This window comes from Oreochromis aureus, linkage group 12 (genome assembly GCF_013358895.1).
Source record: "Oreochromis aureus strain Israel breed Guangdong linkage group 12, ZZ_aureus, whole genome shotgun sequence".
Taxonomy (NCBI): Eukaryota; Metazoa; Chordata; class Actinopteri; order Cichliformes; family Cichlidae; genus Oreochromis; species Oreochromis aureus.
Window position 1 is genome coordinate 6,504,595 of NC_052953.1, and position 18,566 is coordinate 6,523,160.

An 18,566-nucleotide genomic window follows, 5' to 3' on the forward strand; every position below is an offset into this window, starting at 1 on the left:
CTTTGTACACAGTATGCGTCAACCTCCCTGTATTGACCTCATCATCTCAGCTGTCTTATTAGTCAGACCAGCTGTCAGAGACCCTCTGACTTTTTATTTTGAAATTTGGCTTGAACGCCACACTCTTGTCTTTGCGCACGGCTCGCTTTAATCAGTGCTCCTCAGCTGCACACCGGGGCCAGATGTATAAATGATGCATACACACAAAAATCATGCAGATGCCATTTATATAACGCATAAACCGGTATTTATAAAAGAATGATGAGCAGTGAGGATTGCACCCTGCAGGTAAAATAAGACAAAACCTGATAGAAAAATAATGTCTTGGTATTGGTTTACAGCTTACACAGATATCTTTAAAATTTCATCCCAAAAGGTTCATTTATGAGCTTAATTTTTGTATGATGAATATCTCAGTCAAGTTCAGTCAATTTTATTTATGTGGCATTTAAAAAAGAAATGACACGTGAACTCAAAGTGCCTTTCAGTTGTTTCAGTAAAATCATAGCAAAAGTCTGTGAGCCATTTTTCCATTTAGAGAGGGCGTCACATCCAGCTTGTAGCGCTGTTATTTACCACAGACTGTATTAAAGAAGATAAAAATAGCCTCTGTGATATTGCACATTTGCAAAGTCCCTTTGGCACTGCTATTTTGGTGTTTTGAAGCCAGATGTGACAAACTAGAGGTGGATCTGATTGCGAAAACAAGGAACACTTCATGCTAATGCAGCAGCTACCTGTCAGTCATGTGGTACAGCATACCCAGCTTTATTCTCCATTTTGACTATGATGGGGTCCCTAATTTATAAATAAACATCATGCTGTGTTAAATAAAACTTGGAACTAGCGACTGAGGACTTATTGGGAATATTTTTAATGAGGTCATTAATCAGGGAAAGCCAAAGGGTCATTTTCCTATAGACTTTATGCCACCGGGCTAATATCTGCATCCACAGGAAACGCCCCCTGCTGGCCACTCAAAAGAGTGCAGGTGTAAGACTAGTGTTTCTAGGTAATGTTCCTTGTTGACAGCTGTGATTTACACACATCTTTTTGGCGTCTTTGAGATGGCGTCAATTAGTTTGTTCAGTAAGTTCAGTAAATTTAAATATAATTAAGCCAGAAGTCAGTTACGTGAAAATACCTCCTGCTGCAGGTAATGGATCGGTCCTGCTGTGCGTTTTTTATTGTGAATGTAAAATTGCCAGTTGTCCAGCCAGTGACAGTTTAGTCAGGTGAGAGCATAACAAACATTGGACCAGTTTTTTTACATTTTAGTCATTTTTTCTTTAATTTGAGTCTCATCTGTTAAGCCTATTTCAGTATACGCTTCATAAATGTATTACTGAGCATGATTCTGATGTTACATTTTGATAATTATGATAAAATAACTGTGTTCTGCTGTTGAAGAGAGTCGTCAGTGTTGCAAATTGGTTAAATTGCATGTCTTCTTGGCCCTTTTTCTCACTAACACGACTAATGAGCGGTGATGTGCCCTCAAACCATGTTGTTTTGGGGCTGTTTGTGTACATTTGTGATGAGAATTTAAATGAGGCTTATACATGTTGTCCTGCAGTTCTACAAATATTGACTTTTATGCAGCAGAGCCATGTGTATATGTAGCTTTATAACTCTGATGATTTAAAAAGCTGCTTTACTGGTGAGAGCTTTATGCAGCTGCACCCCTGGGCCTTACACAGCTTCCAAAAACCCACACCTGGCCTCTAAATGAACTTTTAGTGACTGAACAGAATCAAGAGAGGATTTTATTTACAGCTATATCCAAACCTTTATAGTCTCAGAAGATACAGAGGCATACCGAGGAATGCACTCACCAAGCAGTTTCTCACATACTTGCAGTGGTTTGTTTCCAGTCCTCGGGGAGCATCTGTACTTCCATTACCTCCATTTCAGGCTCAAGACTGCAGAGAAAGAATCTCAGCTGGCAGTCGAAAACTAGTTTCAGTGTCATTATGCTGCACGGATAACAGACTGCATTACATGAATACAAACCTTTCAGTGTTCAATAAGACTTGAAACTCGTCACTGACATAAAAAAAATCATCGGGATAGTGTTTACATTGTAGAAGCAGTAGGATTATTTTTGTCTATAAATTCAGATTTTGTTTTTCTGGTGTTTTAACCAGAGGAATTGGCCCCTGCTGACCACGGTTTTTTCGTCTTTTACCTCTTATTGCTAAACCATCTCTTATATACACCTTATTTCAGTGGGCTTGAGTCCAAGTGACTGTGGAGGAACGTCGGTATCGTCATTTGTAACAGCTGATAAATGAAAAATCCACCCATCCATCATCCAGCTCATGGTTGTGAGGGGCCTGGAGTCTATCCCAGCTGTCACAGAGAGCTATGTTGACTCCCCAAAGGACTTTTTTGAGTCTCTGTGAAATCTGCATGTAGCATGCATCTTCCGCATCACTCCAGTGCTCAGCTCAGCTGCCCAGCTTGTAGAACATGCCGAGTTGAACCTGAGAAGTGGGAGCGAGCTTTGCACAGTTTTTCTGGTAGTTGACCTTTTGTCTGCTCATATTTCCTGCGTACATTACACATTGCCTGTACAGCAATGTAGCCAATTTGGGCAGGCACCTGGATGTTTGTATTTTGCTGACTGATGTCTATACTCAGTCGCTCGCATACAGCATTCTCCAGTCCGTCTCACCCCCGGGAGTTGGTGCTCACAGACCCAGGTCAGTCCCATTACTTCACAGAGAGTCCAGATTTATGTCACAGCTATGTCTGTCAACCTGGCCTACCTTCAGTAGAGCTTCACCCGCACCTAATACAGTTGCAGATGAAGGAGGACCCTCTATCGCTCTGCAAACAAAAAAAAGCAGAACCATTGGAGACTAGCAGGGATGTTTGATCGTTTCCACAAGGCTCTGCTGGCCATTAGAAGGTTCCTCACTTTTATGTGTAAATAAAAATAAAAAGTAAAATAAAGTAGAGGAGAAACACCCTTCAGCCATGTTAGATGTGTTAACATTTCACAGTTTGTCCACCAGAGGGCACTCTGTAACGTCCCTGTTGGCAAATCACTACTCACTAAAGCAGGCTTAGCCAACTCCAGGCCTCGAGGGCCGGTGTCCTGCAGGTTTTAGATCTTACCCTGGGTCTACCCACGTGAATCAAATGATTAGTTCATTACCAGGCCTCTGGAGAACTTCAAGACATGTTGAGGAGGTAATTTAGCCATTCAAATCAGCTGTGATGGATCAAGGACACATCTAAAACCTGCAGGACGCTGGCCCTTGAGGTCTGGGTTTGGACACCAGTGCATTAAAGCTTTAGGGAAATCTGTTTCATGGGTCTTAAAGAAACAAACAAAAAAAAGAATCAGTCTTAAAACCCCTGTATTGGTCGTGCTCTGATGTCTTTTTTCCATTGCTCACTGTGAAATCAGCTGCATCTGAGCCAAATCTGAGCGTTTGCTCTCCTAAGAAGTCATTTAGAGACTCATACTCTGAGACCATGTCTAGAGAGCTTTCTCTCTCAGGACTTCTGCTGATTGGAGTCTGAGTGCTCAGCTAAGCGATCAAAACTTGATGTATTGATCTTCCGTTGGTGTGCTCACTTTTATTGCTTTGAATCCAACTGCACAACGTGAACACAAGAAGATAGAAAGAAGATAAACGTGTTCATAGTCGTCTGAATGTCAAGATGAGAAGACCGGTTTTTATGACTGCCTTATACTGCATGATCGAGATGATGGAGGCACACTACAGCTTTAGCAAAACAGTCAGCTTTTTATTGCAACATTGGATGTCTGTGTGCAACACTAAAAATGCTTGAAAAGTCATTTGGTGTATGGCTGCCCTCAGTCGAACAACCTCTGATAAAACCACTGAATTTGTCATTTGAAAGCTGCTTAAATTGGAGGATACAACCTGAGGAAATCTGACTTTTATTACCAACGAGTTAATGTGGTCGATAACACTAATCTGTTTCATTTTACACGTCAGACCTTCTCGTGTTTTTAAACGTTCCTGCATTCCTAAACATTCCTTTTCCAGTTTGGCATGAAAATAAGATAAGACTTGGCTGAACAAAGTAGAAAATACATTTGATCAAAGCCTTGTTGGACTATTTAAAGTGGAAATTATGAGGGTTAAGTTCTTGACTAATGAAATCCATCCAGTTCATTAAGTGGAGATTTTAACTGGAGATTTTAGGGCCTCTGCCTGATCACATCCACCTTCTTGGCTGCGTTTCCTGCCTCTCATTTATCTGTGAGAGTGTTCTGTGAAGGTGGCGGCTATCAGACATAATTGAAGAGCGGGGAGTCGTGTGTTGCAGTCAAACCTCGTTTTAAAGCTGTAATGCGTCCAAAATTTGATTTGCCTGGCGTTGCCGCTGGCGCATCACAAAACGGAGGTTAATGGTTTTCAAATGTCAGTCTGGGAGCGAGAGAGAAGAGAGAGGCATTTATTTCAGATGGCTAAAGGGTCTTCAGATTAGAGTTTAAACCTTGAAGACTAAATATTTCTTCCATACAAAAACCTGACAAGAATGTAAGACTGTATTTTTCCTCCGCGGATGTTCCTGAGTAATATCAGACCGAGTGATTTCACAGGCTGTAGCAAAACAACGTGAAGCACTTTGAAAACAATTCTTAAAAGCATGAACTCCGTCCTTCAGGTTGCCACAGCTTTTTATTTCCACACTATTAACTGCTGCTGTTCTCAGATGTCTGCTCATCACAGCGATTTTTCTCTCCTCTAAAATGCGGTCTGCTCCATTTTATTGTTTCATCATTCATTACACGTTCGTCTTTAGATAAAAGCCAGAACAGAAAAATGAGAATTTCCGTGGCTCCACAGAGGGCCTGGAAAAGGGTGAAAAAAAGGTGAACGCTTCTTTCAGACACAGCTGATATGCTGTAAAATAACTTCAGCAAATCTTTTAACACACCTGTGTCACTGTTTGATTTGTCAGATTTCTGTATAAAAATCACTTTTAAGATCTTATTTCCTCTAAATGTGTGCATGTGAGTATCTATGTTTCAGAACAGCGTTGCAGCTGAACACCCTTGTAAATTAAAGCCTTCGTTCCAGTCACATCTGGGCTTGATCTGGACTCGTTTTGGCACGTACAACTTAGTTACAGCACTTGCAAATATTGTGTGGGCCAAAAGTAATGAGGCGAGCATAACGTAGTAACATGGGTTGTGACAATCGTGGTGTGTCACAACAGACCGAACATCTGGCACGTGTAAAGTGTAACTGTGCCTGAGCCGAGGCACCGAGTCTCTCCCTGAGCCAGTGCAGTCAATCAAAGCCAAATGTGGTCCAAAGAAAACTGCAGATGTGAGACACTTTTGGGCCAAACAATTATTATTATCTATGATGCTGGGTGGGGGGGTTTATGTTCTGAACTCTATGCCAAACTCTGATATAAAAGCTTGTCAGTGAATCCAATGCTCACTGGTGTTCCTTTCCTCTGTGGCTGACAGGTGTGCTGGTGGTGAATGTGACGTGGAGGAAGAGAACCTACGTGGGAACTCTGTTAGACTGCACCAAACACGACTGGGCTCCTCCAAGGTAACATTTACAATTTACTATCTTTCCTTCTATCCAGCACTGTAGACAGGCTTTTGGGGTCCAGGCCCAGCCGAAAAGGTCACTGTGCTCCTTCAGCAAAATTCTACTGATCTATGTTATGGGGTGACTGTTGCTCAGGAGGTAGAGCAGGTCGGAAGGTTGGTGGTTTAATCCCTGGCTGCGCCACTGTGCATGCCAAAGTGCTTCTGGGCAAGATACTGAACACCAAGTTGCTCTCTGGAGTGTGAATGTGTGTGAATGTTAGATAGAACGCCCTTAAGTGTGGGGAAAAAAAGTGCTTGGGTGAATGAAGCTTGTTGCATAAAGTGCATTGAGTGCTCAATTGCAGTAGAAAAGCAGTTGCTGCAGCTCAAGTTATTCAGTTAACATTAGTTTAGTGTTTTTGCAGCGACAGCGCTAACCAGCATGACTGAGGAGGACGCTGACTTTGGAGCAGATGGTCCTAGGCAAGAGATTTTTAGAAGCACCCCTCTTATTGCTTTGGAGCTAAGAAGAGATCACTCATCAGCTTGTGAGGCTAGCTCTGAAGCATGATATCACTTAACCATCGCAAAACAAATGGAAACATGTTGAGAATATTCTGCACTCACAGACACTAACTGTGTCTGTGAGAAAATGTATCTCTTGCTTTCTACACTTTGCAGTCTAAGAGAGATGTTTTGCACTTTTAAAACTGTGGATAAATTTCTGTGCATACTGTGTGCGTTTGTTTGTGATGTGCTTTCAAGTAGCTTTTTATCCATAACAACAGTAATGATAGTAGTCATGTGTATCTATTTGCTGTGTGTGGGGGTGTTTTAATGAAATAGCAAAGTGTGTTGATGTCCCCCTGTTAAAGTTCATATGCTCTGGTGCCGAGTCTTCCTCTAATATGTAAGACAAACTTTACTCACACTGAAACACACAAGACTAGTGGAGCTCAGACAAATCAACTGGGAGGTTTGGTTGGAGCTGCTGACCCCTTATAAATCATATCAGGCCATTCTCCTTTCCAGGACTTATATCACATTAAATTTTATACTTCAGTTTGGTACTGGTCCCACTCCACAGTGCATTGTGTGGGTTGTTTGCAATGGCAGTGAATTGATTTTTCCAGAGAAAAATTTTAGTAGTCTAGGCCAAAAAAAAAGACAGACAGACAAAAAAACCCCTAATCAATGAAAAATGTGTTGGACCTTCTTTACTTTAAGTTTCTAAAACATGGTTCCTTACTGAAGGATGGCATCTGCGGTGAAATAATTTTCATTAACATTTCAAAATTAGAAGTCAAGTCTTTAGGTGGAAGCTCATTTTGATCTGTCTTTCAGGTTAGACAAAAAAGAAAGGTATTATTAAAGATTAAGTAGAGAGCCTTGCCTGCTAATGTAAGCAGCTGTTTTTTTCTCTGCGCTGAAGGTTATAGCAGTCGTTTAGTATAAATTTTGGTTTTCAAAACATCATTTTGGTTTGTTAAGCTGGGTTGTGAGCTTTGCAGTGTGTTTCTCTCATAAGCTCTCAGACATTTACTGTTGAAATCAGGCCCCAAGCAATTCATATTCCCACTGTAAACACACTTAAGGGCATACTGCTGCCTGGTTTATTTCCCTGTTTGATCCACCGTGTTTCGTTTTATCATTTTATTGTTATTCTTATTGGCTTTTATTTGCTGCTGATTGTTTATTTGATTAACTGGAAAGAGCACCTATTTCTTCAAAGTGCTTTAATGTTGCTACAATGATAAAAAGGCTCAATTGGCTTTGGGGCTGTCAGCTGTTGTTCCGCTCTCCACTCTACATCTCAACTGTTTCATAAACGATGAGTGGTTTTTGTAATTGCTGAGTGGAAAATGTGACAGTCCCTCCTCGCTCCGATGAAACCTCTCAATTATTGGCCCTGTATGTAAATGATTGTTGTCATGGCAATTACTGCTTAATCTCAGAAAACGGGCACCAAATTGCTTTTTTTCGTTCGGGTTTTCATCAATGTGGACGTCTGTCAGTGGTGACCAAATGCCGGCTTTGTTATATAATTCAGTGGAATAAAACCCTTCCTCTTCTATGATTGATTCATCCATTTTCGAATGAAAATGCAGCTGAAAGATTTAACTAAAATTGGATGAAATATCAAAAATAAGTTTGAGATTATTAAAAAGTTGAGTGGTCAGAAAACATCATCACTCAGCTGATTAAAAAAACACGTTTTAAATAGAAGAGATATCCTTGAAATGTCAAAGAAAAATACATAAAATTTCAGTTGCATGTTCCGGCTGCTTCTGTGACATTCAGGGAAACACTGATGGGGAAAAAAGCAATTACAAACATCACAGGAAATGTGAGATATCATCGTTTTAAAATCACAGAGGGGGACGAGAAAGTCTAGTCTCAACGTGCTCTGCAGTCCGTTCCATTAATAAGGTGATTAATACCCAAAACTCTTTTTCCAAGGTCAGAATTTATTCATTGGGTATTTAACACAAACCAGTCCTGTGATAACGTGTCATAATTAATGCATTAGAAGGCCAGCCCCAATGCAAGGTTCAGAGTCCGGCGTCTAAAGCCAAGCTTTACACTGCGGATAAACATAAAGTGAGGCATTTTTCTCATCACAGCAGACAGGTTTTTGATATGAATAACAATGTCCGAGTGTGGAAAAGCATCTCCAGTGTTAAGATGCTAGGCACCGAGGTGAACAGCATCAAAAGACTTCAAAGTAGAAGGGACGGCAAGTGAATACAAAATGTCTCCATATCAAATACAGAGATAACTGTGGATCGTACAGGATTTTTTTTATGTTATCAAAAGAGGAGCAGGCTTTGTACAGAAAAAAGTCGATTTTTATGCCTGACGACTGGGTAAATTGGTTCAGATGAGCCTTGAATGGTAATATGTTATCTCATGGGGTCTCTGTCTGATTCTGGAGTTCAGTTTGGGTAACGATATGAACAAGCTGTTCTTGGCATAAAAAATGAAAACCTTTCAGGAACAAAAGCATGGACATGAAAAATAGAATCTTGTTTTCAGCTCAGGATTTAAGGAAGATGTCATGACCTCAACAATAAATAATGGAATACATATTCTACAAATACAGCAACAGTAGGGCTGTCCTGAATAGCATTCAGTTCATTCAGTTTTGTTTATGTAGCGCTAGTTCACATCAACAGTCACCTCAAGTCAGTGTTGTAGGGTAAAGACCCTACAGTATTAGATGGAAAACACCAACAATCAGACGACACCGCACTCCTCATCCTCGTCAGTAAGCACAGTATGAGAGAGAAAAGAGTAAGAAACCTTCTGTTGTGTCTCATTATTTTACATGTAGCCAAAATCACAGCACGGCCGTCATCTTAAAGCAATTTCTTTTCTCACTTTCGAAGCATATTTCCTTGTGTGGAAGAGTAAAGTCAAAGCAAACTATTTGGAAGTAAAATGTCGAAAGAGTTTCTTAGGGGGGAAAAAGAACCTACGGAGTATGAAAAAGCTGCAAAATTTCACAACAAAGTTACTAAATTAAACCTAACCTAAATTGCACTTTCCACAGTTACTTTTTAAGTTGCCCAATTCCCCGCTCAGCTCAGCGGCCCAGTTCGTCTCTCTTGCTTTTGACATTTTCTATTCTCCTATTTCTGTTTTTATATTATTCAGAACTTAAAGAGTTACCTTCTGGATAACCTTCCCTCTCTCACTCAGACAAAAGCTGCTTTCGCAGAGCAGAATGAGATTAATTATTTTTATGTATTTTGTGGCATCAGTGTGGGTTGTTTTTGGAAGTGCACGCTGTCCTCTCACATGTCTTATCTGATTTATTACTTGACACTATATTTTTTTGTTGTACTTAACATGCCCAAGATTACTCCAGTCAAATGAATTGAACTTTGGGACTTTGTGCAAGTCAACCAGAAGTCATTTTATCAGTCTTTCACATGACTGTCTAAAAATGTTGTCTCACATCGTGGCTTCAGTTAATTGAGGTCTTAAGGTTCAGAGCATTTCAGACTTGTCGCAGTCTGGATTTGAGTTGACCAATAAAACACCTTGATACTTTAACATGCTAACAGGGGCCTGTAGAAGTAGCTCTTGTCGTTTAGCAGTTTCTCTGAGTGTTACATTGTTTGATCTTAGGGTGAATTTCTGGAACATCCTTCTTTGGGAAGATTGAGACTTTCCCAGTTTTTCCATTTGTGAACAATCTTTCTTATGGTAGAACGATGGACCTCAAATCGTTTGGGAATGGCCTTTTAACCGTTTCCAGATTTAGGGGCAATAACAGTTGGTTCTCAAAGATCTAAGATCAGCTGTAGAAGTCTTTTCTCGATTGAATTGTGTGAACCCCCACCTCGAAATGGTCAGAACTTCTGCTTTTATAGAGTTAGTCACACTTGAAGATGATCAATTAATCAAGTGCTTTTGATTAATTGATTAGTATGACTGTTATTTGATAAAAGGGAATTTACTTAGTTCATTGTTTTTCTCCTCCTCTGACTAGGTTTTGTGAATCACCCTCCAGTGACCCTGAGTTACCAGGTGGCCGCGGCCGGGGAAAGCGTATGCGAATTGCCATGGCTGATCGACCCTGTGTAGAGCCGACCCCTGCTGCCAAAGTCCGTGGTCTGTCTCAGCACAGGAGCCGTGGAGGTGGTGTGGCCGGAACAGCTGCACCTATCCACAGCAAAGGAAGAAGGGGCAGTCTTAACCTCATCAACAGCAACTGCCGAGCACCTCCTTCTTTCTTCACTGTGGAGGAAGTGAAACCAGCCTCTCTCTCATCTGGAAAGCGAAAGAACAAGCCGCCATCTGACTTGGATCTCAGCCTGGTCTCTTCGGATGACGTTAAAAATGGCAATGGGAAGAGGATTCGGGCAAAATCCCGAAGCGCCCCGTCCACTCCACAGGGTAAATCTGACCCATCCTTTATGGATCCAGGAGGAGGCTGTGCTTCATCACCACCACCACCACCCATCCTCATTGACTGCCCCCACCCAAACTGCACTAAGCGCTATAAGCACATCAATGGCCTGCGCTACCACCAGACGCATGCACACCTGGAGGTTGAGGAGCAGCGGAAGCCTGAACTGGAACCCATGAAGGATGGGGAGAGCGAAGAACGGCTATCGGACTGTGAGGACAGCATCAGCAACATGACATATGACCTCTCAGAGACAAACAACAGCACTAATACCAACAGCTCCTCAAAGAAAAATGCTCCTCTGTATAAGGTGACCACAGTGGGGTCACCTAAAAACAGACGACTTCTTCTCAGTACTGACCACAGCCCCACAGCCAACTCCAAAACCAGAAGAACCTCACTGCTAAAAGATGGTCTAATTGATGACCTTAGCAATCTGCCAATCATATCTAACATGACTGTGGTTCTGGAGAACTGCATGGTCCCAGACAGGAACTCCTCAGTTGAGATGCCCAAACTGGAAGCTGAAGGTTTGATCGAGAAAAAGGGAAGTGCCTGTGATAAGGGCAAGAAGGCCAACGGGAAGGTAGAGAAGCTGTCCAAGTCAAGGACCAACCGGCCAATTGCTCCAGCCCCTGCTCCACCTAAACTTATCGCCATACCCAACACAACATATCCATCCAGCACAGCAGATGCTGTTAACTCACAGCAGCCATCTCCTATGGCAGCTGTAGGCCTCACTAGTAAAAATCTTCCTTTGAAACCCATCAAACCAAAGTTAAGCATTGTTGTAGAGCCAAGCCTGGTCAAAGCTACACTGGTCACCTGCAAAGAGACCAGGAAAAAAGAAAAGCGGAGACTTAAAGACAAACATAACAAAGATGCAGTGCGAACACCTAATGGAGATAGCAGTGGAATAAAAATGGACGATGGTGTTGGGTCTAAAATTGGGGTGAAAGAGAATTCTGGAAGCCTTCTAAAGGAACACCTCAGCAAGCAGGATGTAATGAATGGACTCAGTGAGAGCCAGGAGAGCAGGATGGCCAGTATTCGTGCCGAGGCCGACAAGGTCTACACCTTTACTGACAATGCCCCCAGTCCCTCTATTGGTAGTTCATCGCGCCTTGATGCAAGTGGTAGTTGCCTGGGTACAGCAGACAGCAGCAGCAAGAATAACAGTCCCGCATACTCTGACATCTCAGATGCTGCAGATGATGGGGGATCTTCCGAATGTCGGTCAGATGGAATCAGATCCAAGTCTGGCTCCTCGACTTCTTCCGAGGTGAGCTCCAACAGCAACCATAGTAACTCTGGTAAAACTCCACCCACAGCATGCACCCCGTCATCAAAAGACCCTCAGTCCCCGTACTACCACAGTTATGAGCCCTACTACCTGTCAGGATACATGCAGTCAGATAGGCAGAACAGCAGCAGTATGACTTTCCACAAAAGCTCAGCCCATGACTGCAAGGGGAAAGACAGAAAAGAAGAGATGAAAGAGGACGATAAAAACTCCTCCCACGAGTTCTCTGATTCCAAGAAAGGTGACGGACCACCTCAGTCTCAGCTACAGCTGGCTATGAGTCAGACCCAGACAGCTTTGGCCCAGTCCCTATATTATGGCCAGTATTCAAGGGGACTGTACATGGACCAAAAACTGTTATTATCTTCCAAATGCTGTGACCAGACATCCAGTGCCAAGCAGAGGGCACAGACTGTGAGAGACAGTGAGGAAGTTAAACATGTGGTTGGGTGTTCAGCTGGTGGACCCATGCTAGGTAAAGGTCCAGATGGTGCTAAAGGTTGCTGTCCCAAACCTGTCCTGTCCTATGTGGAGATGAGTGAGAGGGGAGAAAGGGGACAGAGCCTGGGCATAAAGGCAGTGCACGGTGGCATGGTGGACCAGCACCAGGTCTCAATGAAAGACTGTGATGACATCAAGTCACCCTCCTCTTCCTCTTCTTCATCACTCCACAACCCAAACAGTCAGACAGATCTGGACTCAAATGTTTCCTTTTCCAGTGTAAGTTTCTCCCTGTGTCTATAACCTGCCGCCGCCGCTGATGGTGTTGTTGGTGTGCTTTAATGACTGCTGTTGAGTGTCACAAAGAGATTAATCACACAGTGTGTACAGCTAAACCAATAGGTGCTAATAAAAAAGACCATGTGGCTTCTGTGGTGGTGTAGCTCTACTATGACATGCTACTTCATTCAAAATTGTTTGATTTGATGGAGGCAAACGATTTTGATGTTTAGAGAGAGAATTACCACCTTAGCTGTAAAGAAGCTAAAAAAACCTTTCTAACCCATAAGCTTGTACAGATTTTGAACCCATGTCTTCTTACAATGCGATTAATCGCTGACTCTAGCTATGCTGATGTAAAAAAGAAAAAACAAAGGCTGTACAAATTGAGCGAAAGCTGCGTTGGGGAGGGTAGGTTCTTTTTTTTCTTGGCCTAAATTCTGCACTTGATCATGTGTGAGACGTGTCTTGATTCGTGTCATTGAGAGGGACGCCACAGTCTTCACATCCCACTTCTGAATGGCCGCCTGCTGTTGAAACGTCGTCATCCTTCATCAACATCACACCCAGAGCCAGTGATAGATGGTCTGTCTATGGCTCTGTTCACTCAGTGTTTCCTCTATAGTCATTCAGCAGCGGTGGGCTGCCGCAACAAGAAATTCTCCACCCCTGTTAAAAAGAGAATGTCCAATGAAAGTCATAAATTTGCTTTGCTTTTCCTCCAAAAATCCCAAGAAACAAAGAGATAACATTTAGACTTAATCCAAAAAAAGGCATTTAGTTTTAGCCCTTCAACTGGCCGTGTAAACACAAACTGGGACAGACGTGGACTGGAGTTGAACCAACCCCAAAATGACTCCCACCCACCACTGTTAACAAAGAATTATAGGGGAAACACTGCAACTAGCACCAACACTTGTCCCCATCGATCTAGCCCTCAGACGGCCCCACCTGGGCTCACCGCCTCGCTCACAGCAAATACTCAGAGCTACAGAGTCAGCATGGCGAGGAGGCTGAAGAAGGCGAATCAGACAGTGGAAAAGAATGGGGAGCTACCATGGAGCCTGCCGGAGCCAAGATGACTTCAGGAGGAGGAGGTGGAGGAGAAAGAGGAGGAGTTGTGGGTGCAGATGCTAAAAAAGCCAGGGTCCATGCATTGCACGATCTCCCGGCTGCCATCGACACGGAGGATTCAGACAGGCTGGAAGGGCTGGATGATCAGGGCCAGGAGCCAATGGGAGGGCTGTCTGAGGAGTCGCAAAGTGCCCGGGCAGCAGTTTCTCCTCCAATGACCCCTCAGCAGCCCTACATTCAGTACCAGCACTCCTCCTATCCACCCTACCTGGCAATGTGCGAGAGCAGTGGGGGCTCCTACAGAGGGGTGTCCCCAACCCTGGTCCACAATTACCCAGGTAAGACTCTGAGCGAAGGTCAGAGTTAACGTTAAGGGCGTAGTTCAACATTTTGGTAAATATGTTATAAGAGCTCAGAAGACAAAGGCTGAACAATGCAAAAATTAATCTAAGGAACTGTTAGCTATTTACCTCTGTTTCCACCATTTAGTCTTGGCTCAGCTAAGTAGTTTAGCTAAAGTTCTTGTTTACACTTATACTTGCGTTTTCACTTTAAAATACAGTAGAGTGCTACATCTGAACCATTCAGTTTGGAGTTTAAGTTGAAGCAGTTGCAAGAATTGATGTGCTAGTTGAAATTGAATCACTGAAAGGCTTTTAATGAGTGAAGATGCATAGTTACACAGTATCAGCCATCATATGAGTTTTGTTGACTGTCATTGGCCATTCAGCAAATAAAACACCCTTTACTGATGACAGAGGCTGGTGTTTATCTGGCATGTCACTTCCGTTTTGTGTTTTTTAACATTCTAAGATACCATGAAGATGAGCTGAAAGACTGTAAAACAGTCGAGCATTTCTTCTTTGTTCTCCTCACACAAAAAGAAGTGGGTTGTTCACTTGCCTGTGTACTCTGAAGTGCGTACACTTGCGCACATCACATACTTTATGCAGTGCTCCGCTGCATATAGTCTAATCTCCCAACACTTTGTGAATACTGAGAATATCATTGAACATAACTGAGCAATATATAAATTTGCTTCTCCGGTGAGTCACTCATTCTTCATTGACAGCTGATGACAGCTCAGCCTCAGCAGCTGGGGGTCCTTTGTCTGAAAGGATATTGTCACACAATGCTGCCCCCTATCCTGGAGTATGAAAGGCAACTGCAATAGCAGGCCTTTATTTACGAAACTGAATTCCAATTCACAACATAATCTCTCATATATATTGTGTCTGTTCAGTCTCCTCGTTCATGTACAGCAAAAGATGAGTTTGCTTAACATGCAAAACTATATTAAGACATTTTCTTGATTATTTTTGGCTTAGTTAAATCTTTAAAGCCTGAATCATGAAATAACTGTCAGAAAATTCAAAGTTTTTGAGTATTTGGTGGACCTTCTGATCAAATGATAAATATATTAATTTGCATATATGAGTTTTAATAGTGTCACATAGCTATGTCATGTATTTTAAAAAATGTATTTCTTAAAAATGTAAAGTGCAATTCATTTAGATTTATAATACTAAAGTTTAATAAGTGCAAGTATAAATATCATATATATCATGTTAATTATTCCAAATGAATGTACTGGTTTGGAGCTGGTAATAAAATTTGTATTTTTTTATAGATATGTAAAGTTACTGTGTGTCTGTTTCTTTGTTTCTGTGCTTGTGGTCATAGGTTTTCATTATCCTCTGTACGGTAAGACGGCAGGCAGGGAAGAGTCGGAGGTGACACCACCCGGCAGAGGAGGAGCGGTGAGCAGCAAGCAGAGCAGCGACTCATCCTCATCCTCAGCCATGGAGCTGCTGCAGCAGCAGAGCCATCAGTATCACGGAAAATCACCTGCTGTGAGAGGCTTTACTGCCACATCCACACTGCAGCTCACAGCGACACACTTCTGATGTTTGTTTTCCTTCACACGACACAGATCTGATATCTTCCTCAGACAGAAAAACGCCTCAGGGAAAGATAAAGATGGGGGTAAAAATGGTAGACTGCTTTGATTCCACTCTTTGCATTTAAAGCAGTCACTCATGAAGACCGTCACATAACATCAGCGTGGCATAAACATGCTTTATAAACCCCTAAATAGGAAACTGTTGTGATGACCTCAACACATACATGTGCAAAGAAAGTTTTAGGATTATTTTTATCATCAGATTATTGTTTTGCTTTTCATTTGCAGACAAAGCAACAGAGAGTGAGAGGAAAAATATACTAAAAGCACTAAAAGCATGTGGGTGTCCCTTAAACGAGTTGGTTCATAAAGACTGGACTTATTATAATAATAAAGTTCAGCCTGGAAGCCACGAAGTAAAGCCGGCAAAATGTTGACTGTATAAGTTAACTGTCTGATGGATTATATTTGTATTCCATTAAATGAGTGTTTAGATGTGCCCAAGACAGTTGTAGCCTTTGTGAAGTTTAACAGTTAAAGAAAAATAAAATCATTTGAATATTAGCACACTTACAAATCTCATTTTTCACAAGTTTAAGGCGCATATATTAAAGCTTAAAGAACGAAAAAAAAATTAAAAAGTCTGCAGGTAACAGGAAAAAAGCAGGAATCAAGTTGCTTCTAACACAATGTACGCAACAAAACATGCACAACTTTAGACTTTACTTTTAGACTTCAGACTGACATTAAAACCTATAGACGCTCCTCCTACGTCGTGGTTTGTGGTCCACAGGCTCTTCCAGGATTGGTAAGGTTATTTTGGGTAGTCTGTAAGTGGTGACTGCTTATCTCATATATAACATCTCCCAACCTGAACTGAATTTTACTCATTAGCCTCTTATTATAGGCCTGAATATGTGTGCATTTGTAACACTATCACCATGCACACTTGTTAACAAGTTTGCTTGGTGTTTCAGGAAGTCTTACATGGGTCACTTCAGAAGGCAGAAACAAACTTTTTGCTGTTTGCTGAAAAAATCATAGAGATCCAGTTTTGCAATCTTTTCTTAAGCTTGGCAAAATTAGCCAAGAAAATTCTTGATTTGATTATATCAATATAAAATAACTCTTGACATGATGTGAATGTAATAGATCAAAATAGTGATCACATCTAAAATCTTATGGAGACAGAAAAGTGAAAGGCACAGTGTAAGTGTGTGTGTCTATGTCTGTATATGTATGTGTGTGTGTGTGTGTGTGTGTGTGTGCGTGCGTGCGTGCGTGTGTGTGTGTGTGTGTGTGTGTGTGCGTGCGTGTGTGTTTGTAGCCTGGTGAGAAGGGATCCCCTGAGGGAGAGAGAGAGACGGAGAGAGAGAGGAACCACGTGTCATTCGCCCGACACCTCCACACACACCATCACACACACCTGGGTATGAGCTACAATCTGATGTCAGGACAGTACGACATCTACCAAGGTATGAATCTGCAAAACGAACACAGACAGTGTTTAGATAATGAAATATGCTATACAAAGTAACATGTTACTGGAATCATATGACCTTTTTCTGTAACATAGTAATCAGGTTACAGTTATGGTCTTACTTGCATTAAGAAAGTTCTTCAGTTACCTACAGGATTGGTGGATTTCAAAATAAAAAAATCAAACGTGCTTTTTTTTCCTGCACTTGCTACAATTAGATGACTTCACACCATGTGCAGGGAGGCAAAAATTAGTTGAGTGGTTGCAAGTTTTCAGGAGTGGACACATCAATAATACTTTTATTCTAATTGCACAAAACGGGTGAGAAGCTAATGTTAAAGCGGAAACAGGCTAAAAAGCTGAAAAGGCTGTTGCTAGCATGACTCCTTGTGCTGCTTTTCAGCTTTGCTGTCAACCTGATGTTTGTTCTTAAACACTGAAAACAGATTTTCTGTGTTTGTCCTGGTTAGGATACAGATTTGTATCATTGTGTGGGGCTATAGCCTAAAGTGAGATTTAAGCTTCTGCGATAAATCTATGCCATAGATGCACCATAACCACAAACCTTTCTGAATCCCTGTGCCGTAACTTGTGCCATAACCTGACGTGCATCTCCCTAGAAATGTAACAAGATGTCGCATTAACAGAGATTGTAATCAACTGTGATTGGCTCATCCTGTAGACAATAGATCAACTCAAAGAGAAAATCTCCAGTGTATTGGCAGTCAAACTGCAGAGCAATGCAAGCAGACCACGCAACAGTATTGGCCACTGGAGTGTACTACGACGTTGGCTCTAAAAGACTTAAGTCACACATTACTCTCATACTGTTAACTGGTAATTATCTGACAGTGCATCTCAGGCCATGCAAAGCATACGTGATGTTACAAAGGAGTTGTATTAGATAAATGACTTTCCTCAGGTCCCAGCTGAGGAATGTAGTTCATTACCTCTTTCAAAAAAGTAAAGTACTGTGTAATACATTACTTTTTTTTTTGAGTAACAACTCCAACATTGGTCACAGCTGACTTTCTCATCATGTTCCTGTTCCTATGTTTTTAAGGGTTGAGCTCCAGGTCGCTGGTCTCCAGTCAGCAGGTGTCAGGGCACTCCTCAACTGGTACGTTTGAAACACTGAAATTATGTTAAAGCTTCACTGGTTCCACCTGGGAAACCAGGGTAACCGGACCAGAACATCTTTGATACATAGACTAGACATCTTTGTTGAGACTTCCTTGTACAACTTTGATTCAAAAGGATGGAGCAGCACGGACTCATTGTTGAGATATTGCTCTTTAGTCTCTACTTCACTGTCTTGATTGATCCTGATATACTGCACATATATTTATTGTTTCTGCCTGTTTTTATTGTTAGACTTTATATATTGCTTTAGTTCATTTTCTATTATTTATTTTCATATACAAGTTGTTAAAAGAAAGGTTTATGTCACCCTAATAAGGAGACAAATTAAGCACAACTGCTGCTTAGATCATTAATGCAGATTGCCTTCAAATCATGGAAGCATTTTCTAAGTTAGCTTGGATGCTGTGAAAACAAGGCCCATTTTTGTATTAAAGCTCTGGCACACAGAGTGCTGAAGTGGCCAGGGTGTTGTTTTACTTCTGAAAT

General features: G+C 41.8%; 1 protein-coding gene across 1 annotated transcript in view; it reads left to right on the forward strand.

Annotated features, from left to right (window-relative positions):
• Positions 1-18,566, forward strand: part of znf608 (zinc finger protein 608) — a 68,019-nt gene that overhangs the window by 43,532 nt on the left and 5,921 nt on the right. Inside the window, exons 3-8 of the mRNA XM_039621234.1 lie at positions 5,468-5,555; positions 10,038-12,480; positions 13,415-13,892; positions 15,238-15,407; positions 16,785-16,932; positions 18,001-18,057. Of these exons, the coding sequence (XP_039477168.1) occupies positions 5,468-5,555; positions 10,038-12,480; positions 13,415-13,892; positions 15,238-15,407; positions 16,785-16,932; positions 18,001-18,057 (3,384 nt within the window). The remainder of the gene's footprint in view (positions 1-5,467; positions 5,556-10,037; positions 12,481-13,414; positions 13,893-15,237; positions 15,408-16,784; positions 16,933-18,000; positions 18,058-18,566) is intronic.